At 55.3% G+C, this 20192-nt stretch overlaps 1 protein-coding gene across 5 annotated transcripts in view; it reads left to right on the top strand.

Annotated features, from left to right (window-relative positions):
• FRMPD3 (FERM and PDZ domain containing 3) overlaps positions 1 to 20192 on the top strand; it is a 58826-nt gene that overhangs the window by 28946 nt on the left and 9688 nt on the right. For 2 of the 5 annotated variants that reach the window (XR_006018057.1, XM_042040073.1), the window contains 11 exons: positions 15 to 117; positions 476 to 521; positions 1659 to 1763; positions 2795 to 2902; positions 3428 to 3559; positions 4092 to 4211; positions 4342 to 4478; positions 5264 to 5387; positions 5993 to 6082; positions 7472 to 7651; positions 17490 to 17634. Coding sequence is in view for 4 of the 5 variants with exons in the window: in XM_042040073.1 (XP_041896007.1) it covers positions 15 to 117; positions 476 to 521; positions 1659 to 1763; positions 2795 to 2902; positions 3428 to 3559; positions 4092 to 4211; positions 4342 to 4478; positions 5264 to 5387; positions 5993 to 6082; positions 7472 to 7651; positions 17490 to 17634 (1290 nt within the window). In the remaining variant the exon portion in view is untranslated. Of the gene's footprint in view, positions 1 to 14; positions 118 to 475; positions 522 to 1658; positions 1764 to 2780; positions 2903 to 3427; positions 3560 to 4091; positions 4212 to 4341; positions 4479 to 5263; positions 5388 to 5992; positions 6083 to 7471; positions 7652 to 17489; positions 17635 to 20192 lie in introns of those variants that run through there. The other 3 variants (XM_042040075.1, XM_042040074.1, XM_042040076.1) reach the window with 2 other exon arrangements.

Genomic DNA, 20192 nt, shown 5'->3' with positions numbered 1-20192 from the left:
CTCTCTCCTGGTAGGCGGCCCCTCTGAGGATAAACTCCTGCCAGGAGACCAGATCTTCGCCATCAACGATGAGGATGTGAGTGAAGCCCCCAGAGAGAGAGTCATCGAGCTTGTCAGGTGAGGACAACACTTGTCCCTCATCGCCTCTGGGGAGGGGCTCATGCCAGGCTGCTGTGCCCGTACCAAAGCCTTGGGGTGTCAGTGCACACCCATGTCACCAGTGGTCACTGCTGGGGTGGGGAATTCTCAGCCTGAGCAGGGGAAGCGCCTTGGAGCAAGTGCCACAGCCATTCCCAGCTGGCCAAGAAGTGGGAAAGCATCCACAGCCGTGTTGTCAAGCACCCCAAGGAGCCCACAAAGGTCCCGGCCACCACTGGGCTGGGAAGGGTGGGATGTGCTCTCAGTAGCCAGTTGCACGTGTTGAGGTCCATCACCATAAGGTCCCATCCATCTTCATCTCTCCTTTCTGTCACAGGAAGGCCAAGGACTTCATCATCCTCACGGTCCTGCACACCCACCAGGTGAGACTGGCAGGGCTATGGCCAGCTCCAGGGGGGCCAGGACAGGGGTGAAAAGGCCTTTTGGAGACCGAGGCAGGGTCCCTGGAGACCCCAGGAGACCACTCAGGCAGCTCAACTGATTTGTGACCCCTGTCCCACCACCCCAAGGCTCTTCCAAGCTGTCGGCTCTGAGAGCTGCCCCGGCCCCTCGGGGTCAGTGGGCGTGCAGCCATCTCCCTGTCCTTGTCACCAGGAGGGAGGGAGGCAAAATACCCCCAAAGCCATGCGGTTTGCTGAGGGCATCACATGTGTCTGATGGAGTAACCCATCGTGCTAGACGTGGCAGGGAGGGGCAGCTGCTGGCTCGGGAGTCCCTGGGGAGCTGGGAGGGCCGGGCTGCAGGAGGGCTGGAGGTGCTGCTGGTGCACTGGGGCTCGGTGCCCGTGGCCCTGGGGCAGAGTGAACTCTCACTCCAGAGGCACCGTTTGTGCTTTGCCGAGTCCTTTGATGTCAGGGAAGGAGAGAAGTGTGAGAGCTCCCCTGTGCTCCTCTCATCTCTGGGAAGGAGATGCCCCCACCCAGCGCTGCCACGCTCCAAAAAAGCTTTTTTCCTCCTGGCCTGGGATGGCCACTAGCCAGGACAGGCGGCTCAGGTGGTGCTGGCACCCTCAGACACACGCAGCTCTGTGGCACGACTGTCTCCGTGCTGGAGTGTGTGCAGGCACTGCCACCAGAACATCCTGCAGGGATGCCCGGGGTCCTGCCATCTCCCTGTGGCTGCAAACCCACATCCAAGGGGTTCATCTCTCCCATCCAACCGGTGCCAGTGCCTCCAAGCAAGACCTGGCTGACATCTGCTGCAGCTCAGCCTGCACAGCGGTGCCAGGCACAGATCCTCACTGGGGTGCAGCCTCCCTGTCACACTGATGCTGCTGGTGTGACTTCAGGGGCTGCTGCTCATCGTTCTGGCCCTGCCTTCAGCGCTGTGTAACCACAGCCAAGGGGATTTGCTTTCCACCCTCCCCATTTCGTGGTTTGCTGCCCGCTCCCCATCATCACGCTGGCTCCAGAGGGGTTTCCTCTGGGCCCCATGTCTGGCTTTCCCCACACCACAGCTCTGAGGGCAGGCAGGTGATTTACCCAGTGCTCTCTTTCCAGTCTCCCAAATCTGCTTTCATCAGCGCAGCCAAGAAGGCGAAGCTAAGGTCCAACCCGGCCAAAGTCCGATTTTCAGAGCAGGTGACAGTCGGCGAGACAGACCCAGTAAGTCCTGCCCTGCCTTCCTCCATGCTTCACTCCCCTGATGTGTCCCCAGGGCCATGGGGTGTGAGGTGGTTGGGGCCCACAGGGCTCCTCTTCCCTGCTTTGGGCTCTGCAGGTGAGAGCAGCTGTCTGGCCTGGGCAGCCCCACAGGGCAGATGCCCTTGGGCACAGTCAATGTGTTGGGTCACTGCTGGGGAGACTTTCTGTGATCCTCCCCTGTCCCTCTGATGGAGCCCCAAAAACTGGCCTTAGAAACCTGGTCTCAACTGAGTCCCCCTGGGCACCCAGGGGAGGCATCCAGGCAATGCCAGTGCCTGCCCTAAGGAAGGTCTGTGGCTTCCAGCCCGATGCCAAAGGCTTTGGAGTGCCTGTATGTGGGGCAGGGTGACCAGGGCACAGCTGCATGGCTGTGGAAGCTGAAGAGTTCCAGCCCAGTGCTTTTATCTCTTAATTGCAGAAAGGTTTTATTAACAACAAAACAAAATTGAGAAAAAAACCCTGTAAAGCACTTCTAGCACGTTCTATTTTTAAGCAAAATCAATTAGGTAATTATCTGATTGAAATGCTTCTCACTAAATAAAATCAGCCTTCTCCCCAACTTCCTGCTGAGGGGATGTGCAGGGTTGAGGGGGGATAGGTTCGGGGTAAGGGTCAGGAAAGGGGGATCAGCTCTGAGCCACCCCAGCCATACCTCCCCTCTGGGACACCAGCTGGGGAGCGGGACAGGCTGCCAGGCATGGGCACTGGGATGTGCTGGACAGAGCAGGATGCTCTGTTCCTGCTGCAGCTGCTGGGAGCTGAGGAGGTGAATCTGTCAGGCAGCTTTGGATTGCCTGAGCTCTGTGCTTCTTGATGGCTCAACAGAATGCTGGGTTTTCAGGGGAAATGTGCCTCTTAGCACAAAAGCCCAGAGCAGCAGAGGATGCCACGAGTGCTCCATCACTGACACTCATTCTCTCTGCCCACCTTCCCTCCATCTCTCCGTGCCCCCCACCCTCCTCACCTCCCCCTTTGCTGGCCCCACATGCCAGGACATGTTGAAGAAAGAAGCTCTCCTCCTCATTCCCAACGTGCTGAAGGTTTTCCTGGAGAACGGGCAGATCAAATCCTTCACGTTCGATGGCCGAACCACTGTGAAGGTGAGCCCCTGCACTCCCCCCAAGGCACCGTGGCACTCCTCTCCTCCCACCTGCCCAATCCATTTTTCCTCTCCTGCTTCCCGTGCACGAACACCACAGCAGCCCTGGGCTGGCTGCGAGCCGCTCTGGCATGATGGATGGCCCGTCTGCCTCCCCAGGCAGCACGCTTTGCAGCTGGCAGGGATCGGGGTTTGCTGGCTCTCTCCCTTCTCCTGACTTCTCTCCTTGCTCTGAGCCTGCCCTCCAGCCAGGGTGGATGCTCCTGTGAGTCCCCCTGTGAGGGCCAGCTCCCTGCAGCCCCCCTCGGCACCGCCACGGTGTTACCCGAGGCGCTGGGGGCCTGGCTGCTGGTCACCTCCCACTGCAAGGTCACTGGGTACCATCCCGTGGCTCCTCTCAGCACTGCTGGGCCTCATCCCAGCACTGCCCTGGTTGCCAGGGAGAGGTGGGCTCTCAGTGAGGTCCCAGCTCTCCCTCGGGAAGCAGCCAGTGCCTCGCACCCAAGCCTGTCCGTGGTGTTTGCAGGACGTGATGGTGACATTGCAGGACCGCCTGTCCCTGAGACACATCGAGCACTTTGCCCTGGTCCTGGAGTATTCCAGCCCGGAGCAGAGCCACCGCTTCCTGCTGCTCCAGGACAAGCAGCCGCTGGCCCACGTGAGCTGTGGGGTGTGGGAGGGTGTTGGGATGGCCGTGGTGAGGGGCTGGGCACAGAGAGCCTCCTCCTCCCCCAGTGTGGGGCTTGGCTGGGGTTGTGCTGTGGGGTGGCACAGCCTCTCCTTGCCTCTGGCATGGTCCTGCAGGCTCAGGGGTGAAAAGGGTGGCCAAAGAGGGAAACAATCAGGGTTTTACCCATTGCACACTGACAGCACCATGGAGCTGCTCTGTGCTCCAGCCTGGGCAGCTGCAGACAGCACTCATGAGCATCCTTGGCTGGGAGATCCAGGAAGGTGGTGCTGCACAGAACCAGGGATAAAATGGGGATCATGGAGCAAACATTAGGCTGAGTGGCATAAATCCTACAGCACCAGGCAAAGCTTCACACCAAGGAAGGCTGGGATGTTCCTGGGATGAAAGGTGATGCGTGGAGGAGAGAAATCAAACATCACCCCAGAAGAGAGGACAGGGGGTGTCCAGCCCTGCAGCCAAGGGTTCCTGGGCTCACTGCTCCCCTCTGCTCCTGCCACAGGTTGTGCAAAGAACACACTACCACGGTATGAGATGCCTCTTCCGTGTGAGCTTCTTCCCCAAGGACCCAGTGGAGCTGCTGCGCCAGGATCCTGCAGCTTTCGAGTACCTGTACATCCAGGTAGGGCGCTGGGAGCTGGTGGTGCTCGTGGCCCACATGTCTGCCAAGGCTGGGTCCTGTGGAGGCACCCCTCAGGTGGCAGTGCCCTGTCCCTGTGGCTGTCTGAGGACGCCTCTTCTCCCTCCCGCAGAGCCGCAACGATGTGATCAGAGAGCGCTTCGGCACAGACCCCAAGCCAGAGATGCTGCTGGGGCTGGCTGCCCTCCACATCTACATCACTGTCTCAGCCACCCGCCCCAGCCAGAAGGTCTCCCTCAAGAATGTGGAGTGAGTCCTCCTCCCTGTCCCCAGGCTTCAGCACAGCCCTCCCTTGTGTCCCTTCCTTGTGCCCCTGCGCCCCTGGGGTGCTCCCAGCAGCATTTTGGGGTGCGGAGCATGAGATGCCCTGGGCTGGGCAGTGGCTCAGGGGCTTGGCAGCAGTGCCGCGCAGCCCCTGGGGTTCTGTAAGACCCCCTCACACTGACACCCACCTGCATGCAGCAGCCAGGGCTGGGGACATTTGCTGTGAGCCCAGGATCATTTCCATGGGAACCCCGGCTGATTTTCCGCCTGCATCCAAGGCAAGGAGAAGGCTCTGTGGCTGTGTAAGCTCAGCCTGTCACCAAGCTGTGCAGCCCTGGCTCAGCCCTCCCGCGGCTCCTGGGGGACCTGAACCCATACCCAGCCCACGTGTGTGGGTTTGCCTTGCCCAGTCGGCACAGGGAGGAAGAGGGAGGGGTCACCCTGGGAGGACCACAAAAGAGGTTTGGGAATTTGCCCTGGATCCCCTAAGCTTCCTGTGAGGGTGAGTGGGAGCTGGGATCTGCTGCAGAGCCTGGCACTGCTGTTCCCCACCCTGATGCTGGGGAGCTGTGACACCAGCCCGGGGTCCCATCCCCTTGGGGACCCTTGGCTGGGGGCTGCTGCTGCTCCGGCTGTGGCACCAAGGAAGTGCTGGTGTGGCTCCAGCTCCCTCTGACGGCAGGAGGATGCTCTGGGACAGTTTTCTGTCCCTCTCTGCCCGCTAGCAGTGTCTCCGACCTGGCAGCTCATGCAGGCTTCCCTCCCCACAGGAAGGAGTGGGGCCTGGAGCCCTTCCTGCCGCCCTCGCTCCTGCAGCTCATCAAAGAGAAGAGCCTCCGGAAATCCCTCTCGCAGCAGCTCAAAGCCCACCAGCACCAGCCTGGCGGCACCAAGGTGAGCCCAGCCCACGCAGCCCCTGTTCAGCAGCCTGCCCTCCACACCAGCCTGTTGCCCCCAGCTGCTCGAGAACTCTTGTCATTAAATCCCCTGGGATGGGAGATCAATCCCAGGGAGCCAAGTAGACACTCTCTCTCCTGAATCTGCTTTCAAGAACTGATCTGGATTGCAGGGAGTGCAGCGAGGATCAGGGCTGAGATCAGCTGAAGCTCGGCTGAAGTGGCACACATCAGTTCATTGTTATCTCTGCTTCTGGGCTCGGAAAGCTCTGGAGGCGGCTGCTGAGCCACTGCCCTGGTCCCTGCAGCCTTCACGGGGAGTGAGGGAGGGTTGTACATCTCAGGGGAATTATACATCAAGCACTGGGGCTCCTTCCTGGCTGTGCCTCTGCTCTGAGTTACCTCCCAGCAGCTGCCCAGGATGGCAGGGGAGTGGAGATCCCCCTCACTCACGACTCAGACTCGCTGCCAGCACAGCCCACACCCAGAGCTGTCTGAGAGCTTGCTGTGCACCCCTACTTGAGAGCCCCCACGTCCACCCCAGCCTCTTGCAGCTCTTCCCCCTGTGCTCACGGTGATCACCCCTGTGATGTGTTTTGTCAGGTCTCCACAGCCCAGGCAAAGCTGCAGTACCTGAGGATCCTGAACGAGCTGCCGACCTTTGCTGGGGTTCTCTTCAACACAGTGGGACTGGTACGGTAATTCAGGCTGGGCTGGGAGGTGCCTGCTCCTGAGTGTGTGCTGGGGGGGAGCCAGGGGGCATGTGGCTCCCACAGAAATGACTTCCCTCAGTCTCTTGCTCTGCCCTGATGAGCTCCAAGCCCACCCAGAAAAGCCTTTGGAGCCTCTGCTGTCAGTAGGTCGGATTTTCAGCTCTGCAGGGTCAGGATCTGCTCTGTTCTTGCCAGCCTGGTGGGCAACGAGATGACCTGCTCAGAGAAGTTGGAGTAGTTTCAGGCATGTGTTTGTAACTCCACCGTGCCCTGGGACATCCTGCCATCCGTCCCAGAGGAGGGCCACTCCTGGCAAATGCCACCGTGTTCCCGCTTGCCCACAGAGCCCTGGCTGGGCTTGCTGCCTCTGTCACAGGTGGTCCAGCCTGATCACTGCCACACTGACCCTTCATCTCCACTGCTCACCCAAGCCACCTCACTTTCTGCACAGCAGGAAGAAAGCCACCAGCCCAAACAGGACCCACAAAGGCTCCCCACTGCCTGGCTCACCCCTTCATCCCTCTCACTCCACCTCCCATCCAGGGGTCCCCATGTAGGTGTCACCTCTCTGCCATCCTTCCCTTTACCCCTGCTCATGGTCTCAGCACTTCCCTGGCTTCCCGTGCTTTGCCTACTGGGTTCCATCTCTGGCAGCCTTCGGTCTGCTCTGCCCCCTCACCTCACAGCTCTAAGGGCTGCCTGCAGGAGATCAGTGCAGGCACAACCTCGTGGTGCCTGGTTGGTGCCATGGCAGAGCAGTCAGAGCCTGCTCCTGACACTGAGTAACAGCATTTTTTTTAATCTCTGACACCAAAGCAATGCCTGTGACCCAGCCTGTGAGCTGAACTGTGCGGAAGTGGTAAAAGTATTCCCTTATTATCTTCTGTGATGGTCTGCCCAGCTCCTCTTCTCCTCCACTCCTGGCTTGAAGCATCCTTTTAGACCAGAGCAAGAAACATCCCAATTTCCAGTCAAGGCTTTGGTCCTTCTTCTTTCCTGAAATACATTCACTCCCTCCTTTGCTTCCTCCTCTCAGAGGCAATGTGAGATCAGACAGGTTTGTAACATGCTCTTTCGTTAGTGTAGTGACACCAGTGAGCCTGAATATTTCATGTGAACAGTCAGTTCAGAGCTTTCCTTTTAAATAGCCTTGGCATCCTGCACACCACTCCCAGCTCTGCACAGGGGCCCAGGGAGGCAGGTTGATGGCACCAGCCTTACCTACTGCTCTGCAAAAGCCATCCTGGACCTGACCAAGCTGCCAGCGTTGAGGCTGGGCTCCGTGGAGAGAGCCGGGTGCAGCCTGTGCAGCCCCGGGTTGTGTTTGTTCACCCTTGTCTTCTCTCTCTCCATGTGCCTGTGCCACCAGGACGAGAAGCAGCCAGCCACCACCCTGCTGGTGGGACCCCGGCACGGCATCAGCCACGTCATCGACCTGAAGACCAACCTCACCACGGTGCTGTCAGAGTTCAGCAAGGTCAGCAAGATCCAGCTGTTCAGGGAGAACCAGGGGGTGGCCCGGGTGGAGACGAGCATCCTGGATGCCAAGGTAGGCATGGGTGCCGTGGAGGCAGACACCGGAGAGAGGGGTGGAGATGAGGTTGGGGGTTTGGGGCCAGTCTTTGAGGGGATTCACGTCATGTGTGTGTTGGAGAATCTGCTTGGGGATTCCTAGAGACTCCGAAGCCCCTCTCACGCTGGCACTGCAGCATCTCCCCTGCTGGTCTGACTCCTTGTTCCACACAGGCAGGATTGCTGCTGAGGGCCACAGGGCAGGCGTGGTGGCATTCTAGCCATGACCCAAACACCTATCTAATCATTCAAGCAGGGTCCTCGGGGCAGATGGGGGTGACACAGGCCAGGCAGGTAGCAGGACGCTTTGGAGGCACTCCTTGGCATACACGCCCTCCTGAGCCCTGTGTGTTATCATCCCACATCCCCTGCTGGTTGTTGTGTGGTGTAGTGCTGGTTCTGATAGTCAATCCCACGGTCAGGCCCTGCCAGTCCTCCTCACCCCTCATGGGTCCCAAACCCTCCAGGAAAACTGTCAGCAGTACAGTAAGATCTTTATTTACTTCTTTGGTGCCTGGCCCAGCAGCCACAGGATCCTAAGGACATCTTGCACTGGCCTTTGCTCAAGTTTTTAACAAGCTGGGACATGTCCCTGGCAGACTCAAAGGCAGGTAGCTGTGTGCTTGCTCCAGGGCATCCTCGATGTCACTTTGTCCCTGCACCCAGCTCTCCCCTGCCCCATGGGGAAGGACAGCTGGGAGGCAGAGATCTCACAGATAAAATGCCAAGCCTCCTCTCCTCCCACTTTGAATTCAACAGGACAGAGTTAGGACTGAGTTTGGGTAAATTAGTCAGGAGCAGTACTTGGCAGACTGTCTGGCACAGTGGAGCCACACGGGTGTATCTGCACAAGCTCTCTGAGCCTTTGGCTGTGGGTCAGCTTTCCTGCCCCTGCATTCATCCCTTTTTCCTGTGAGACTGATGGAGCTGAGCTGCTTTGCCAGCTGTCTCTGTGTTTTCTCATCTCCTGTAAGGTCTCTAAGCCTCAGCCCTCCCTGCAATCCTTTCCTTGTTCTGTTTCAGTCGTAGTCTCACAGATGTAGCCATGGTGGATTTGTTTAGGATTCTCCTGCTGCCTCCTGTCCCGGTGGATTTTAGCACGTTCTCCCACCAGGCTCATTAACTGCTCCAAGTCTGTTTTCCTGCTGCTGCTGTGCCTGGTCCTGTAGCTCTGCTAACCTGCAGTAACACCCCAGTAGCCTCTGCCAGAGCCGTGCTAATCCTCATCCCCTCTGCTTCAGCTCTCCCCTCCAACAGCCTCATTGATGAAGCCCTTTTTTTGCATTCATCATTCAGTGGGTATTTGGTCAACTGTAACATTTTTAACATTCCCTTTTCTGCATCCCACCGAGGTCAGTTAAAGCCTTGGTGTTCTGCTGTGCCTGTCCCAACCCTCCAAAGCCCTCACCTTCCCCTTCTGCAGCCTGGGCAGGTGGAAGCCCTCCTTGCCCCTCCAGCTGCCTGGGCTGTCCAGGAATCCAGCGATTTACTCCTTACAGAGCAGGAATAACCAAGGGATATTGCCTGCACCATGAGTAACCCTGCTGGTTCCTCCTGCTGCCCACGCCCCTTGGATTTGTATGTATAAAATCACCATATTAATGCATTAATAATAGGCTGGTCATGACCTTGTTACTGCTCGTGGCTCACTGTGAGTGCTCTGAGCATGGCTGTCCCCACTGTCACCTAGCTTCATGGCACTGAGCTCTTGGGGTGCTGCTGTCCTCTCCCTGGCGTGGAAGAGGGCACTGTTCCCCCCAGCCACAGGAGGGACAGATGCTCTGGAGGCTTAGGTGATGCTGGCATCCATCTGCTCTAAATTAGGTGGCAATTCCCACGCAGCTTGTCCACAGATCCTGCAGTGCTGCTCCCCACAGCCATTCTCCGTAGCACAAATCCACTCCGTAGCACCAGCAGCCCTTTCCTGCTGCAGGGGTAGACTTTCTCCTGTGACCCTGCTATCCAGCCCCCCAAATGCTGGAGAAGAGCCAGCTCACTGGTGTAAGCCAGCTCACATACTTCCTGCGAGCACATCTGCATGCACGATGGCTTTATCTCCATGAGAAATTCCAGGCAGCTGCCTCTGGCCACCACAAGCCCCTTTGCCTGCCTGGAGTGGAGCAAGCACCCCATTTGTGGATCTCAGCAGGCTCAACAGCACCGTGCCAGGGCAGAGGCTGTTGTTACCTGTCTTCATTTAGCCATTATCCAGAGGGCTGGGTTTTAAAGCCAGAATGTCTGCTCCAAAATGAGGCATATGCTAATCCTACGCAGGACAGCGATGGATGAGGCAGGCTAAGAAAAGCAGTCAAAGAGATCATTACCTCACAGTGCTAATCTGCTCTCTGCAATTATTCTATTGCACTGAACGTTTCACTGGCTAAAGCCCTAGATTGCAAATCAATCTGTTTCTGCTGTGAGCTGCAAACCATTAGAGGGCTCAAAGTGGTGTCCTGACTGCTCTGGGGACCTGTCAAATCCAAGTCACCCTTGGGAGCCTGTCAGAGCTCCATGGGCTGCAGTGTAGGAGGGGATGTTCCCCCGGGCTATTTCACCCTGGTGCCTGGCACTGCTGCTGTCATGGGATGCTGGTGCTGGGGCAGCTCCCAGCCTGAATCTGTAGGAGGTGCTCGCTGAGTTACTGTGGAAACACAGATGGTCAGTGATGGTTTAGGGGTTTGTGCAGAAAGACCATCTTGAATTTCCAAGTTCAGTTAAAGTGATGGGTTAAAAAAGGGGTCAGGTCATGGAGCAGCCCTTGGCTGGGAGGTCTGAACACCCTGACCAAAGCAGCCAGCACAGTCCAGACATCCTTATCTGCTGCTGACCTGCAGCCACAGCCCAGACTCACCTGCCAGGAAGGAGCTGGGGGAGATCTTCAGGTAACAAACAGGCTTGAGGAGATCGTAAATCATTTGCATTTATTTCAGGCGGAAAATAAATACTGTTTGTCTTATGAATTATTCACTAGGTATTTAACTGGTTTGTTTTGGAGCTTTTCCATCCTGGGCTTCAATTTCTGTTTAAAACAGCCCATTTGGGATGCAAACCCAGGGCTCATAGCTCTGCTTTGCCTTCTTTAGCTTTTTGCCACTCTGAGTGTGGCAAGAGCAGGGCAAATGCTGACAGAACCCCTCATAGAGGAGCTGCACAACCTCGGGACAGAAGAACAAAAACCTCCAGGCTTTTGCTGCTGGTTCCAAGGATTTTTGTTCCCTGCAAGGTCTGTGAGAGCTGCTGGGAGGACAGGAGCAGGTTTTGTCTCAACAGTCACGGAGGGAGTGAGGCGGTTTTGCTTGGGAATGCTGAGAAAGTTCCCAGCCCGTGGCTGGGGGCAGGACCACACGTCCCCAGCTGCACTGCAGTGGTGCAGGTGGTCATTCTGCAGGTTTTGGTGGTCATTCTCACCTGACAAAGTCTCCTTTCTGCTGGGGCTGTTGCTTCTCCATTCTTCCTCCTCATGTTGGGGCACTGATTCTGGAGCTCATAGATTTGCTGGGGGCAGGGAGGTGGCACAAGGTGTTTCTTGTGATCTTTATGCTTTAAGTGCAGCTCACCAGGTTTGGGGGCCCTGCATCTCCCAGGGGCTTCCCCCTCCTGCTGGCACCAGCATTTGAGAGTGGCCAATGCTTCTGAGCATTCAGAGAATCGAGCTTCAGGCGTGCATCTCCCTTCCTCCCCAGCGCAGCACTGCAAAGTCCTCTTCTACCTCCCAGTATCCCAGGAAGGACAATGTCAGCATCTCCTGCCTGGCACCTGGACAAGCCTGGCAGCCCCGATGTGGCACAGGGAGGTGACTGCTCCCCCGGGTTCCCCAGTGCAGGAGGTGTGGGGGGAGCTGCTCAGCTCCAGGCTCCCCTGGCTCTGCGGCTCCGCAGCTCCCCCAGGAGCCAAGGGTTTGTTCTTCCCGAAATGCCTTTTCCAATGGAGCATTTCTCCTTTCTGATTTACACAGCTGCACACCACTGGGCTTTTTGTTATTAACAGCCTTGACATTGGAAGAAAAGGCTGCCGAAGCACTCTGAATGCGAATGAAAGAAGAACGCTTGCGGGACAGCCGCATCACCTGAGCCTGGACAGAGGAGCTGTCCCAGGCTGTGCCCTGTCCCTCTGCCAGGCAGGAGCCCACGGCGCTGGCTGCTTGCCAGCCGCAATTCAGTCAAAGGCATCGGGCTAATTGCCTTTGGTCTCCCAGCAGGGCCTGCAGCCAGCCGGCGCTTAAGCCGAGATCAAGACTTGACAGAGGAAAGCAAAGGGAAAATTAATTCAGAAAGGTCCCTGGCTGCTGCTGTGCCTGGAATCTGGGCGCTGATGTTGGTGTCCCAGGGCCCCCGGCGTGCTGCCAGCCTGCCAAGGAAAAAAAGCACACCATGCACAGCTGAGGCTCAGCCCTCTCCTCTCCCCAAGGAAGGAGCCAAGGAGCCCCTTCCTCTCACGGGTGATGGGATGGTGACCCCTCTGAGCCTTGCCTGCTGGAGCCAGCCCCAAGCCTGGCTGTGCTCCCCTGAGCTGATCGTGGCAGGGATGTGCCATGGTGCTGAGGCCAGGGCCCCATGCAGATTTGCCAAATTCTAGTCTGAAAACAATGGGGAGCCCCATCAAAGTCACAAGGGCAGGCGAGGCTGACATTCCTCCTGCTCCTGCAAGCACTGACTGAAGCCCCTGAGATTTCTCCTACAGGAAGAGCGAGTCTTTGGAGTGACGATGGGCCCACAGGCTCTGGTTTCCTTACACCAAATTAACCTTTATTTGCATTAAGCCATTCTGAAACGCTGTCATCTCATGGGAGAGAGGGAGGGATGGAGAATTCCTTTGGCTCAGTACCTGGGTGGGAGGGACAGAGGCAGATCCCTGCTTGCAGTGGGATGTAAAGCGAGGGAATGGGATGTAAAGGGAGGGAATGGGATGCCAAGCAAAGCACTGGGATGCAAAGCAAAGCACTTCCCCTCTCCAGTGCCACCCAAAGCGCTGCCTGCAGGCACCCAGGACAGCAGCCAGCCAGAACCTGAGAGGCAGACAACATGTGCAGAGGATGAGTTTCCAAGCCTGCAGAGCCGAATTTTATTTGTTCATTAAAAAAAAAAAAAAAAAAAAAGTTAAAATATTTTTAAAAGGAAAAAGAGGAGAAGAAACCCCAAACCCAACCAAAAAAAGCAGCCCTCTAAGGAAGGAGAGACCTGCAGGTCTAACCAAGGCAAGGCCCTTATTGATCAACTAGTGGGAAACAGTGGTGCTAGTCACAAGCAGCCTGGTATTGATAGAGCTGAGTTAATAATGCTTAAGGGGAGAGAAGGAAAGGTCAATGTAGAAGTGAAAAATTGACTGCTGCCTCGTTAGGCCCGGGTGCCTGTATTATTAAATAAAAACTTGGCAGTGCACCTCAAGTAAACCAAGGAACATAAATTATGTAAATTCATCTCCCATCTTTTTGCTGCACCGCGTTAAAGGAAGCAGGGTAAGACCCAAAGTACATGATAAAGGGGGGAGATTAAAAGGAAATGCATATAAGCTTAGAGGTTATAGTATGAATAGATTGGGTCATAAATTAATTTCAATATGAGGACTGTTAAAATCATCTAGCATAACCCTGGCCAGCAAATTTCCTCCAGACCTTTGTCTGAACAAGAAGATACCCTCCAGAAGGGCACTGAGGTCTGATTTAAAGGCAGGGCATAATAGAAAAATCACTTTATCATTAATAAGCAAATGCAAAAGTCATTTCTTCTATCCGGTGTAAATGTATTTTGTTTTACTTTCCAGAGAGACTGGTTGCCAAGCAGGAAACTTTGAATGAAAAGGTGGCCTTTCCTCTTGAGTCTTAGAAAATCTAGGAAACCATTATGAGTGAAAGATCAAACCACCAATAATTTCAGGCTAATATTACACATTTAGATGTAGAAAGAGCATCCTTGTTAAAATTTGCTTCTTTACATGTTGGCACATTACAGGTCAGAGATGAACCTTTACCTGGGCATCCCCCTGGGAATGGTGCTGCTGCCCTGACAGAACACAGACAGGCATTTCTGCTTTGCCCTCCCAAGGAAGCAGAGCCCTGGAGGCCACCGAGGTGCTGTAGCAGCAAGAATGTGCCCGTGAGAATGAGGAAGAGGATGGCCTGGTGGGCATAAGACAGGCCAGAGGCATGTGGTGGGAGGACAGCCAGGGGTTATCCAGGTTGATAACTTGTTCCCCACCAGTGATCAACATCATCTCCTGATTAGCAGCTGGGAAAGAGGGTTCTGCACCTTGGCCACAGAGCTGCCAGGGCAGGCAGCAGGGCTTGGAGGAACAGCACTGCTTTTGCCCCTGCTGCATCCCTCCCTGCCTTCTGGCTGCCCACGGGAGTCTCTGCCCTACTGCACCACTGGGTTTAGAAAACTTGGGAAGATTCATGCTCTTTTTGTCAGGTTGGGTTGAGATTGAGCAGCGAGTTGGAAAAACTGCAGGGAGACACAGGGATGTCGCAATGAGCCCCAGCCCTGTGGGCAGCAGGCCACTCCTGACCACAGGCACGAGCCCTCATTGCCACTTGCAGGATGTTTCCAGGGAAAAGGAGGTGAATCCCATTTGCCAGAAGCCATGGGTGTTGCAAGGAAGCCCAAAGCTCAGGCTGCAGTCATGAGTTGTTCTTATTTAGAGCAGCTCCCTGCAAAGCCGCCCTGAATTTGCCATCCCTCAGCACCATGAGTTGGAAATGTTTCATGCACCTCTTCACAAAGTCATTATTTGCTCAGCTCGCCCATGCCTGGCTGTCTCCACACCATCTCATTTGCCTTGCCCACGTGGAACAGGGTGACCAAGGTTGCCAGTGCCTAAAAATAACACCTCCGTTAGCTGCCACCCCTGATACCTCCTCTTTGTGGAACGATTTCCCAACAGAACGGGGCTGCTGCAATCATGTTGTCTCTTTGCCTCTTGACCCCATAAATCACTTTCAGATCAGCTGGCCACTTTCAGGGGAATGTGGCAGCAGGGTGGACATCTCAAAGGCAGCTGAGCTGTTGCAATCTCAGTAAAACTACCCAGTGGAGTGGAAGAGGGAGAGTCAGTCTTGTAATCCCATGTGGGAAAGGCTCAGATCCTGTGCCAGATCTCTGTTAGTGCACAGCAGAGAAGCCTCCAAGGGCAAGGGAGATGCACAGCCTGAGTGCAGCAGCTTTGCTCACAATCACAGCTCATAATCTATGAGCAGGACAGAGCCCCATGGCACTGTGGGCTCCCAGGCCATGGGGAGATCACCAGAGTGCTGCTGACAGCACGAGTGGATGGCTCCAAGCTGCACCTGAAGTGATTTAATCCCTAATAACAATATTTGAATGCTTGACAGTTGAAGAACTCTCACACATCTTCCCTGTCAGTATATCAGGGTAATCTTCTCTAAGCTGTAATATTAATCAGGTTTAAGATTCCTCTTTTTCAGAGCAAAATGCCACAGTTAACCCCAGCCTGCCATGCATCTATTGCTGGAAGCCGTTCTGGAGGCTCAGAGACCTGGTGGGGAGCTCACAGCACCCTGGTGTTTCATTTGTAGTCGAGAAACATCAGTCAGGGTTCTTGTATCTCAGTCCTGTCACTCTTCAGGACTGATCCAGGGGCTGCCTCTTGCCGGCAAGAACCTCCAGTCCCATCTCTGGATGGATAGGAGCATCCTGAGGCAGAGGTAGCTGAGCAAAGATAGAAATGGGTCTCGGAGATGCTGGTCCCCATCTGGGCCACTGGGGCTGCCCTGAGGACTGCACGGTGAGCGCTGACAGGGAGGCAGTGAAGGTTCACAACCCTGTGCCACTCTGCCTTGGTGGGATTCACACATGGTGGAAACTGTCCCCTAGTTTCCCTTCTGGAAGGGGATTCTCAGCCCACCTTGGCCTCTTGGTTTGATCTCCCAGCAGCGGGTGTTTATCAGCCATTACCTCTCTTTGGGGTTTGCTGCTGACACTGCAAACCCTGCAGAACAGAGCAGGGAAAATGCACAAAAATGTCCTCATTCAACAGATGGCTTGAAAAACCCAGGAGGGCTTAGCCCTGTGTAGAAGGCCCTTGTTTTAAGGACGCTTCATACACAGAACACATGGTTTCCTTTCATCACTTATGTCAAGACTGGAGCTGGGCTAAGAGATGTCACCCCCCTCCCCACTGCATGCCTGCCTCCTTCAAGCTGTGTTGAGAATCTCTTCACTCCTCTCTCTTTCTGGCTTGACACTTCCCCTTTGATCTGTGTCATCTCAGGTTTATTTTCCAAGATGCAGAAGGAGCCTTGTCAAGTGGGCAGGGGCAGAGCCTCTCAGCAGAGGACGTTCACTTGTCAGGCTATTTCTCTTCCACATCAACTTATTTCTTTTCTTTTATCTTACTGAACAGCAGCCAAAGAGGGAACTTCTTTACCCTGGCCCTGGGAGAAATCTGCCCCTGCCAGGGGCTGGTAGGGCTTGGGGATCGCGTGCAGCTCTGCCCAGGGCTGATGGCTTCACACCCAAGTGTCTTGTATGGTCCAGAGCATGACACTCCAGCCTAAGCTGGGCCTTCCTTTGCCAGAATTGGCTTGGTGGCTTACAACAGCAAATATTAAGCAGAGCACAAAACTGGCCAGTGGGTACCAGGAACCTCTTGTGGTTATAAAACAAGAAAACCAAAATAGCTTTAATGCTTTCCACACTGTGTAGGCTTAAGTGGTTTTTTTAAACAGCCTTGGTGTTCCCTGAATGTGGTAAATGAGTTCTCCTGAGTCCTGGAGGGCTCTCAGTGTGCAAGAGGCTGAGCGTGGCAGGACAGGCAGCCCGAGACAGCAGCAGCTCAGCATCCCCCAGTTGGCTCAGATACACCCTGTAGCGAGGTACAAAGGTCCTTTAGGTAGAGGTGCTTTGTGCAAGGGGTAGGTGAGGAGGAGCTGCCTTTGCCATAACTATTGAAGGCACTGTCAATTCTTTTTCCATCTCATGGGTCTGTCTTGAGCAGTGCTGGGGGCTCAGACCAAGCATGGACCTCTCAGCTGAGCTGTGCTGCTCTGCCCCGCCTGGTCCCAGCAGTGCACAGGACCTCACTGGGTGGGTAAGAGTGAATCCCACCCCAACAGCTTCCCTGAGCTAGCTAACCTTCTCCTTGGGACAATGTGGGAACTGAGAGTTGCACTGTCTGGTGCTAGATTGTGCTGTGAGGTTATATGTGTCACACAGACCATGTCTGAGTTTTATCTCTCTTTAAAGCAAAGATCTTTTTTAGCATGCAAATAAATGCTCTCCTAAAAGGGAAGGCACCATCTGCTCCTAAGCACAAATTTAATTTTCCAAAGGGTTAGGTTTAAATAAGATCCACAGTCTCAGAGTGGTAGCTGGGGGAACCTGCGATGGGGTTTGGTCCCTTTGGCATCTTGCTGGAAGCAGATGTTCTCCTTTACGGGAGGGAGACACGGTGCCTGCAATGAAAGAAGGGTTCTGGCAGCTGGAGACTCCCCAAATTCCCTGCGGTCCTCCCGAGGCCCTGATGGTTGAACAGGTGCTTGCAGGTGGGCTCAGAGCCCTGACGTGCAGACAAAGGATCAGAAGGATGTTGTGTGGGGCCCTGCCATGCACAGCCTGTGCCTGGCAGGGCTGCAGCTCTTCCCTCATCCTTGGGGCAGTCAGCAAGCAGCAATCACAGGTGCAGCCAGGCACTCTCCTGTGCAAGGCTGTGCACCTGGCTGGTTTTTCATGTGGGCGTGCTGGGAGTGCCAGCAGCTCACCAGTTCCACCAGTGCAGGGCCCAGTGCAGCCCCCATGGAGCTCTGGTCCCCATCAGCTGAGCCAGCAGCCCTCACGAGCTTTACCTCTCTTGCCTTCCAGCCGCTGGTGTTGCTGATGGAGTGGCCTGAAGCCACCAACTTCGCCTGCCTCATCGCAGGCTACTGCCGTCTCCTGGTGGACTCCAAGAAGATGATCCTGTCCAGGGCCCCCAGCCAGCCGCCCCCACCTCAGATTATCAAGGCAGGTACGTTTCAGCCTCTGCTTTCTGTGCCAGCCCCTTCCCCAGCCTCCCTCCCCTCCCTCCGCTCAGGGCTCTGCAGCATTAGGAAGGTGAAGGGTTTCTCTGACGTCTCCCCTCTGCTCCCATTCACCCTGAGAAGCAGCAGACTCCCTCTTTAACCAGAAAGCAAGGAGCAGGGAGAGAGGTCCTCATTTTGGATCAGCCAAAATGACTTGTGGTATCAGCTCAGGCCCTAAACCCTCACCGCAAGTGTTGTTGTGGCAGCTTCCCGAGGCCTTGTTTGAGAAGACAAAAAGCTGCCAGCCGAGCGCTGGGCCCTCACAGAACAGCCTGTGCACTGCTGCAGGGATGCAGCACACATTCCCTGGCTGGCATCCCGCTCCAGAGACCGACATGAGTGAGTGTGTGAACTCAGGGGAGTGCATTCCTGCTGCCTCTGGACACTGCTGCCTCTGTCCTGGGGCTCTGAGCCTCACAGGCAGCCCTGTGAGTGTGGCTGCTCTGCTGATTTCCTAAATCAGGAAGGCAACTTTGCTGTCCTAGCTTTTCAGGGAGCAGAAGGCTGGTCTGGACACAGCAGGAGCTTCCATCCCAACAGGCACCAATGCTGTTCCTTGAGGATGGATTGCAGGTGTGAGTCAATTTCCAAAAAGAGCAATGATTCTCAAGAGTGATTTCAAACAAGAGCCAACCATGAGCTACATGCTGCTGTTCCATGCAGGTGTTCACATCCAATATATTTTGTATAGGGAAATATAAAATACAGGTTCAGTGACTGGAGATGGGCAAAATACCAACCCAGCCACCTCTGGAAGGTCATTCCCAGACCTCCCAAGTGACACTGCAGCTCCAGAGAGCTGTGACAAGTCCACAGTTTAGCTGGCAGTGTTAAAGCTCCCTTCTCAAGATGGGCCTGGCTTGGGGAGGTGGGAGGAGTGCAGAGAGCTCGCAGGGTCCTTGGGAAAGCACTTGCTGCCTTTGAGGAATGCACCCGAACGTGGATTTGGCACATGTGGGAGGACGCACTCACAAGAGGGATCAGGAAAGCATCTGCAGCAGCCTCAGTGAATCCAGGAGAGGCTGGGCAGGTGATTTTGGTGTAAGTATGAGCAGTTTGCTCTCCCTTCTCCCCCTGTGCCTCTGACTGACAGCTGTCGCTGCGCTCTGCTCTGGGTGCCCTGTGGAAATGTATTTCATCACATTTTGCTGTCAGCAGAGCGTGTTTGCAACTTAACTGGTTTGACTGTCATCAGAGTGGTCCTTCCGTGGCTGTGTCACCCCGACATGGGCTACAGGGACACATGGGGCTGTGGGGAGTCAGAGAAGTGGAGAGCATCCCATACCCAGGGTCTTGGAAGGAGGCCGGCAGCACCCACAGTTCCTGGCCCCTCAGGGGATGTCTCAGCATGTGCAGGTGGTGTTTTCCCACACTCCAGCTACTGTGACAATAGCCAGAACTTTTTTCCTGAGATTTTGCTTCAGGGCCATGGTCCAAACCTCTACCAAAAAAAGGGATTGTAGGTCTTGCCCTGTTCTTGACATCTGACGAAACCAATGTAGCTCTGCAGGGGCAAGAGTGAGTGTGAGTCACAGTGTGGGTAGGACAGCAGTGGAGCAATGGATTTGTGCCAGCCCCTCTCTGGATGGCCTGTCTGTCCTCCTGGGTGCAATGAAAACCTCTGTGACCAGTGGAGTGGAGCAGTTTCCTGCAGGCCCAGTGCACTCAGCCCAGCCACTCGGGCACCCTTCAGAAGGAGTGAATTTAGAGTGTATTGAGAAAACAGTCTGCTCCCAGTTCTGGTCTCCACAGGGCTGCAGGCTGAGCTGTCAGGAGCTGGGCGGATCACAGGGAGCAGCGACTGCTGATCATTAGCACATCCATGCTGGAGAAAGCCCCACTGGGATGAATTAAGTTAGCCCAGGCTTCCCAGGCTGCAGGCAGACTGTGCCAGAATTTTAAATGTGAAATGCAGCCTTGGCCCATGCTTTTACCTAGAAGAGGAGCACATCCATCTTCCCTGAGGCCCATTAGAGCCTCCTGCTGAACAGCAGACATTTTTAGAAATGCACACGCCGTCCGAATGTTGTCAGTTAGATCCATCTCCCTCTGCATTTCCCTGCAGAGCCATATGCCAGAGCTTTGCCCTCCATTGTGCCATGCTGGAGCTACACAGGCAATTCACCTCCCTGTCCCTTCTTCTCCCCACTCCCACCATCAGCCATCAGCAGCTCTGTGCCCTTAGTTGCTCTCTCAGCTCCTTGTCAGGAAGTTTTCTCCCAGAGCGTCCAGCAGCTGGATTTTGGATTTTAGGGGTTTGGCCCCATTCAGCAGCAGGCCTTGGTTTGGTGTGGGCAGCCAGCAAGCCTCTGCCTCAGCCCTTGCCACCCTGCTACAGCCCACACATTTCCAGCTCGGGCAGCCTTGTGCTCCCTCACACAGCTGTCATTTCTGAGCGCTGCCATGGCCAGGAATGAAAGAGATTTTGTTTTTATTGGGATTTTAGCATTGCAGGTGATGAACAGTATAATACAAACATGTGTTTGGGGAGACAAATTGTCCA

The sequence above is a fragment of the Corvus kubaryi genome, unplaced genomic scaffold, assembly GCF_017639235.1.
Source record: "Corvus kubaryi isolate FWS band 111438036 unplaced genomic scaffold, C.kubaryi_AGA036_p1.0 37395, whole genome shotgun sequence".
Lineage (NCBI taxonomy): Eukaryota > Metazoa > Chordata > Aves > Passeriformes > Corvidae > Corvus > Corvus kubaryi.
This window is presented reverse-complemented; position numbering and strand designations above follow the sequence as displayed.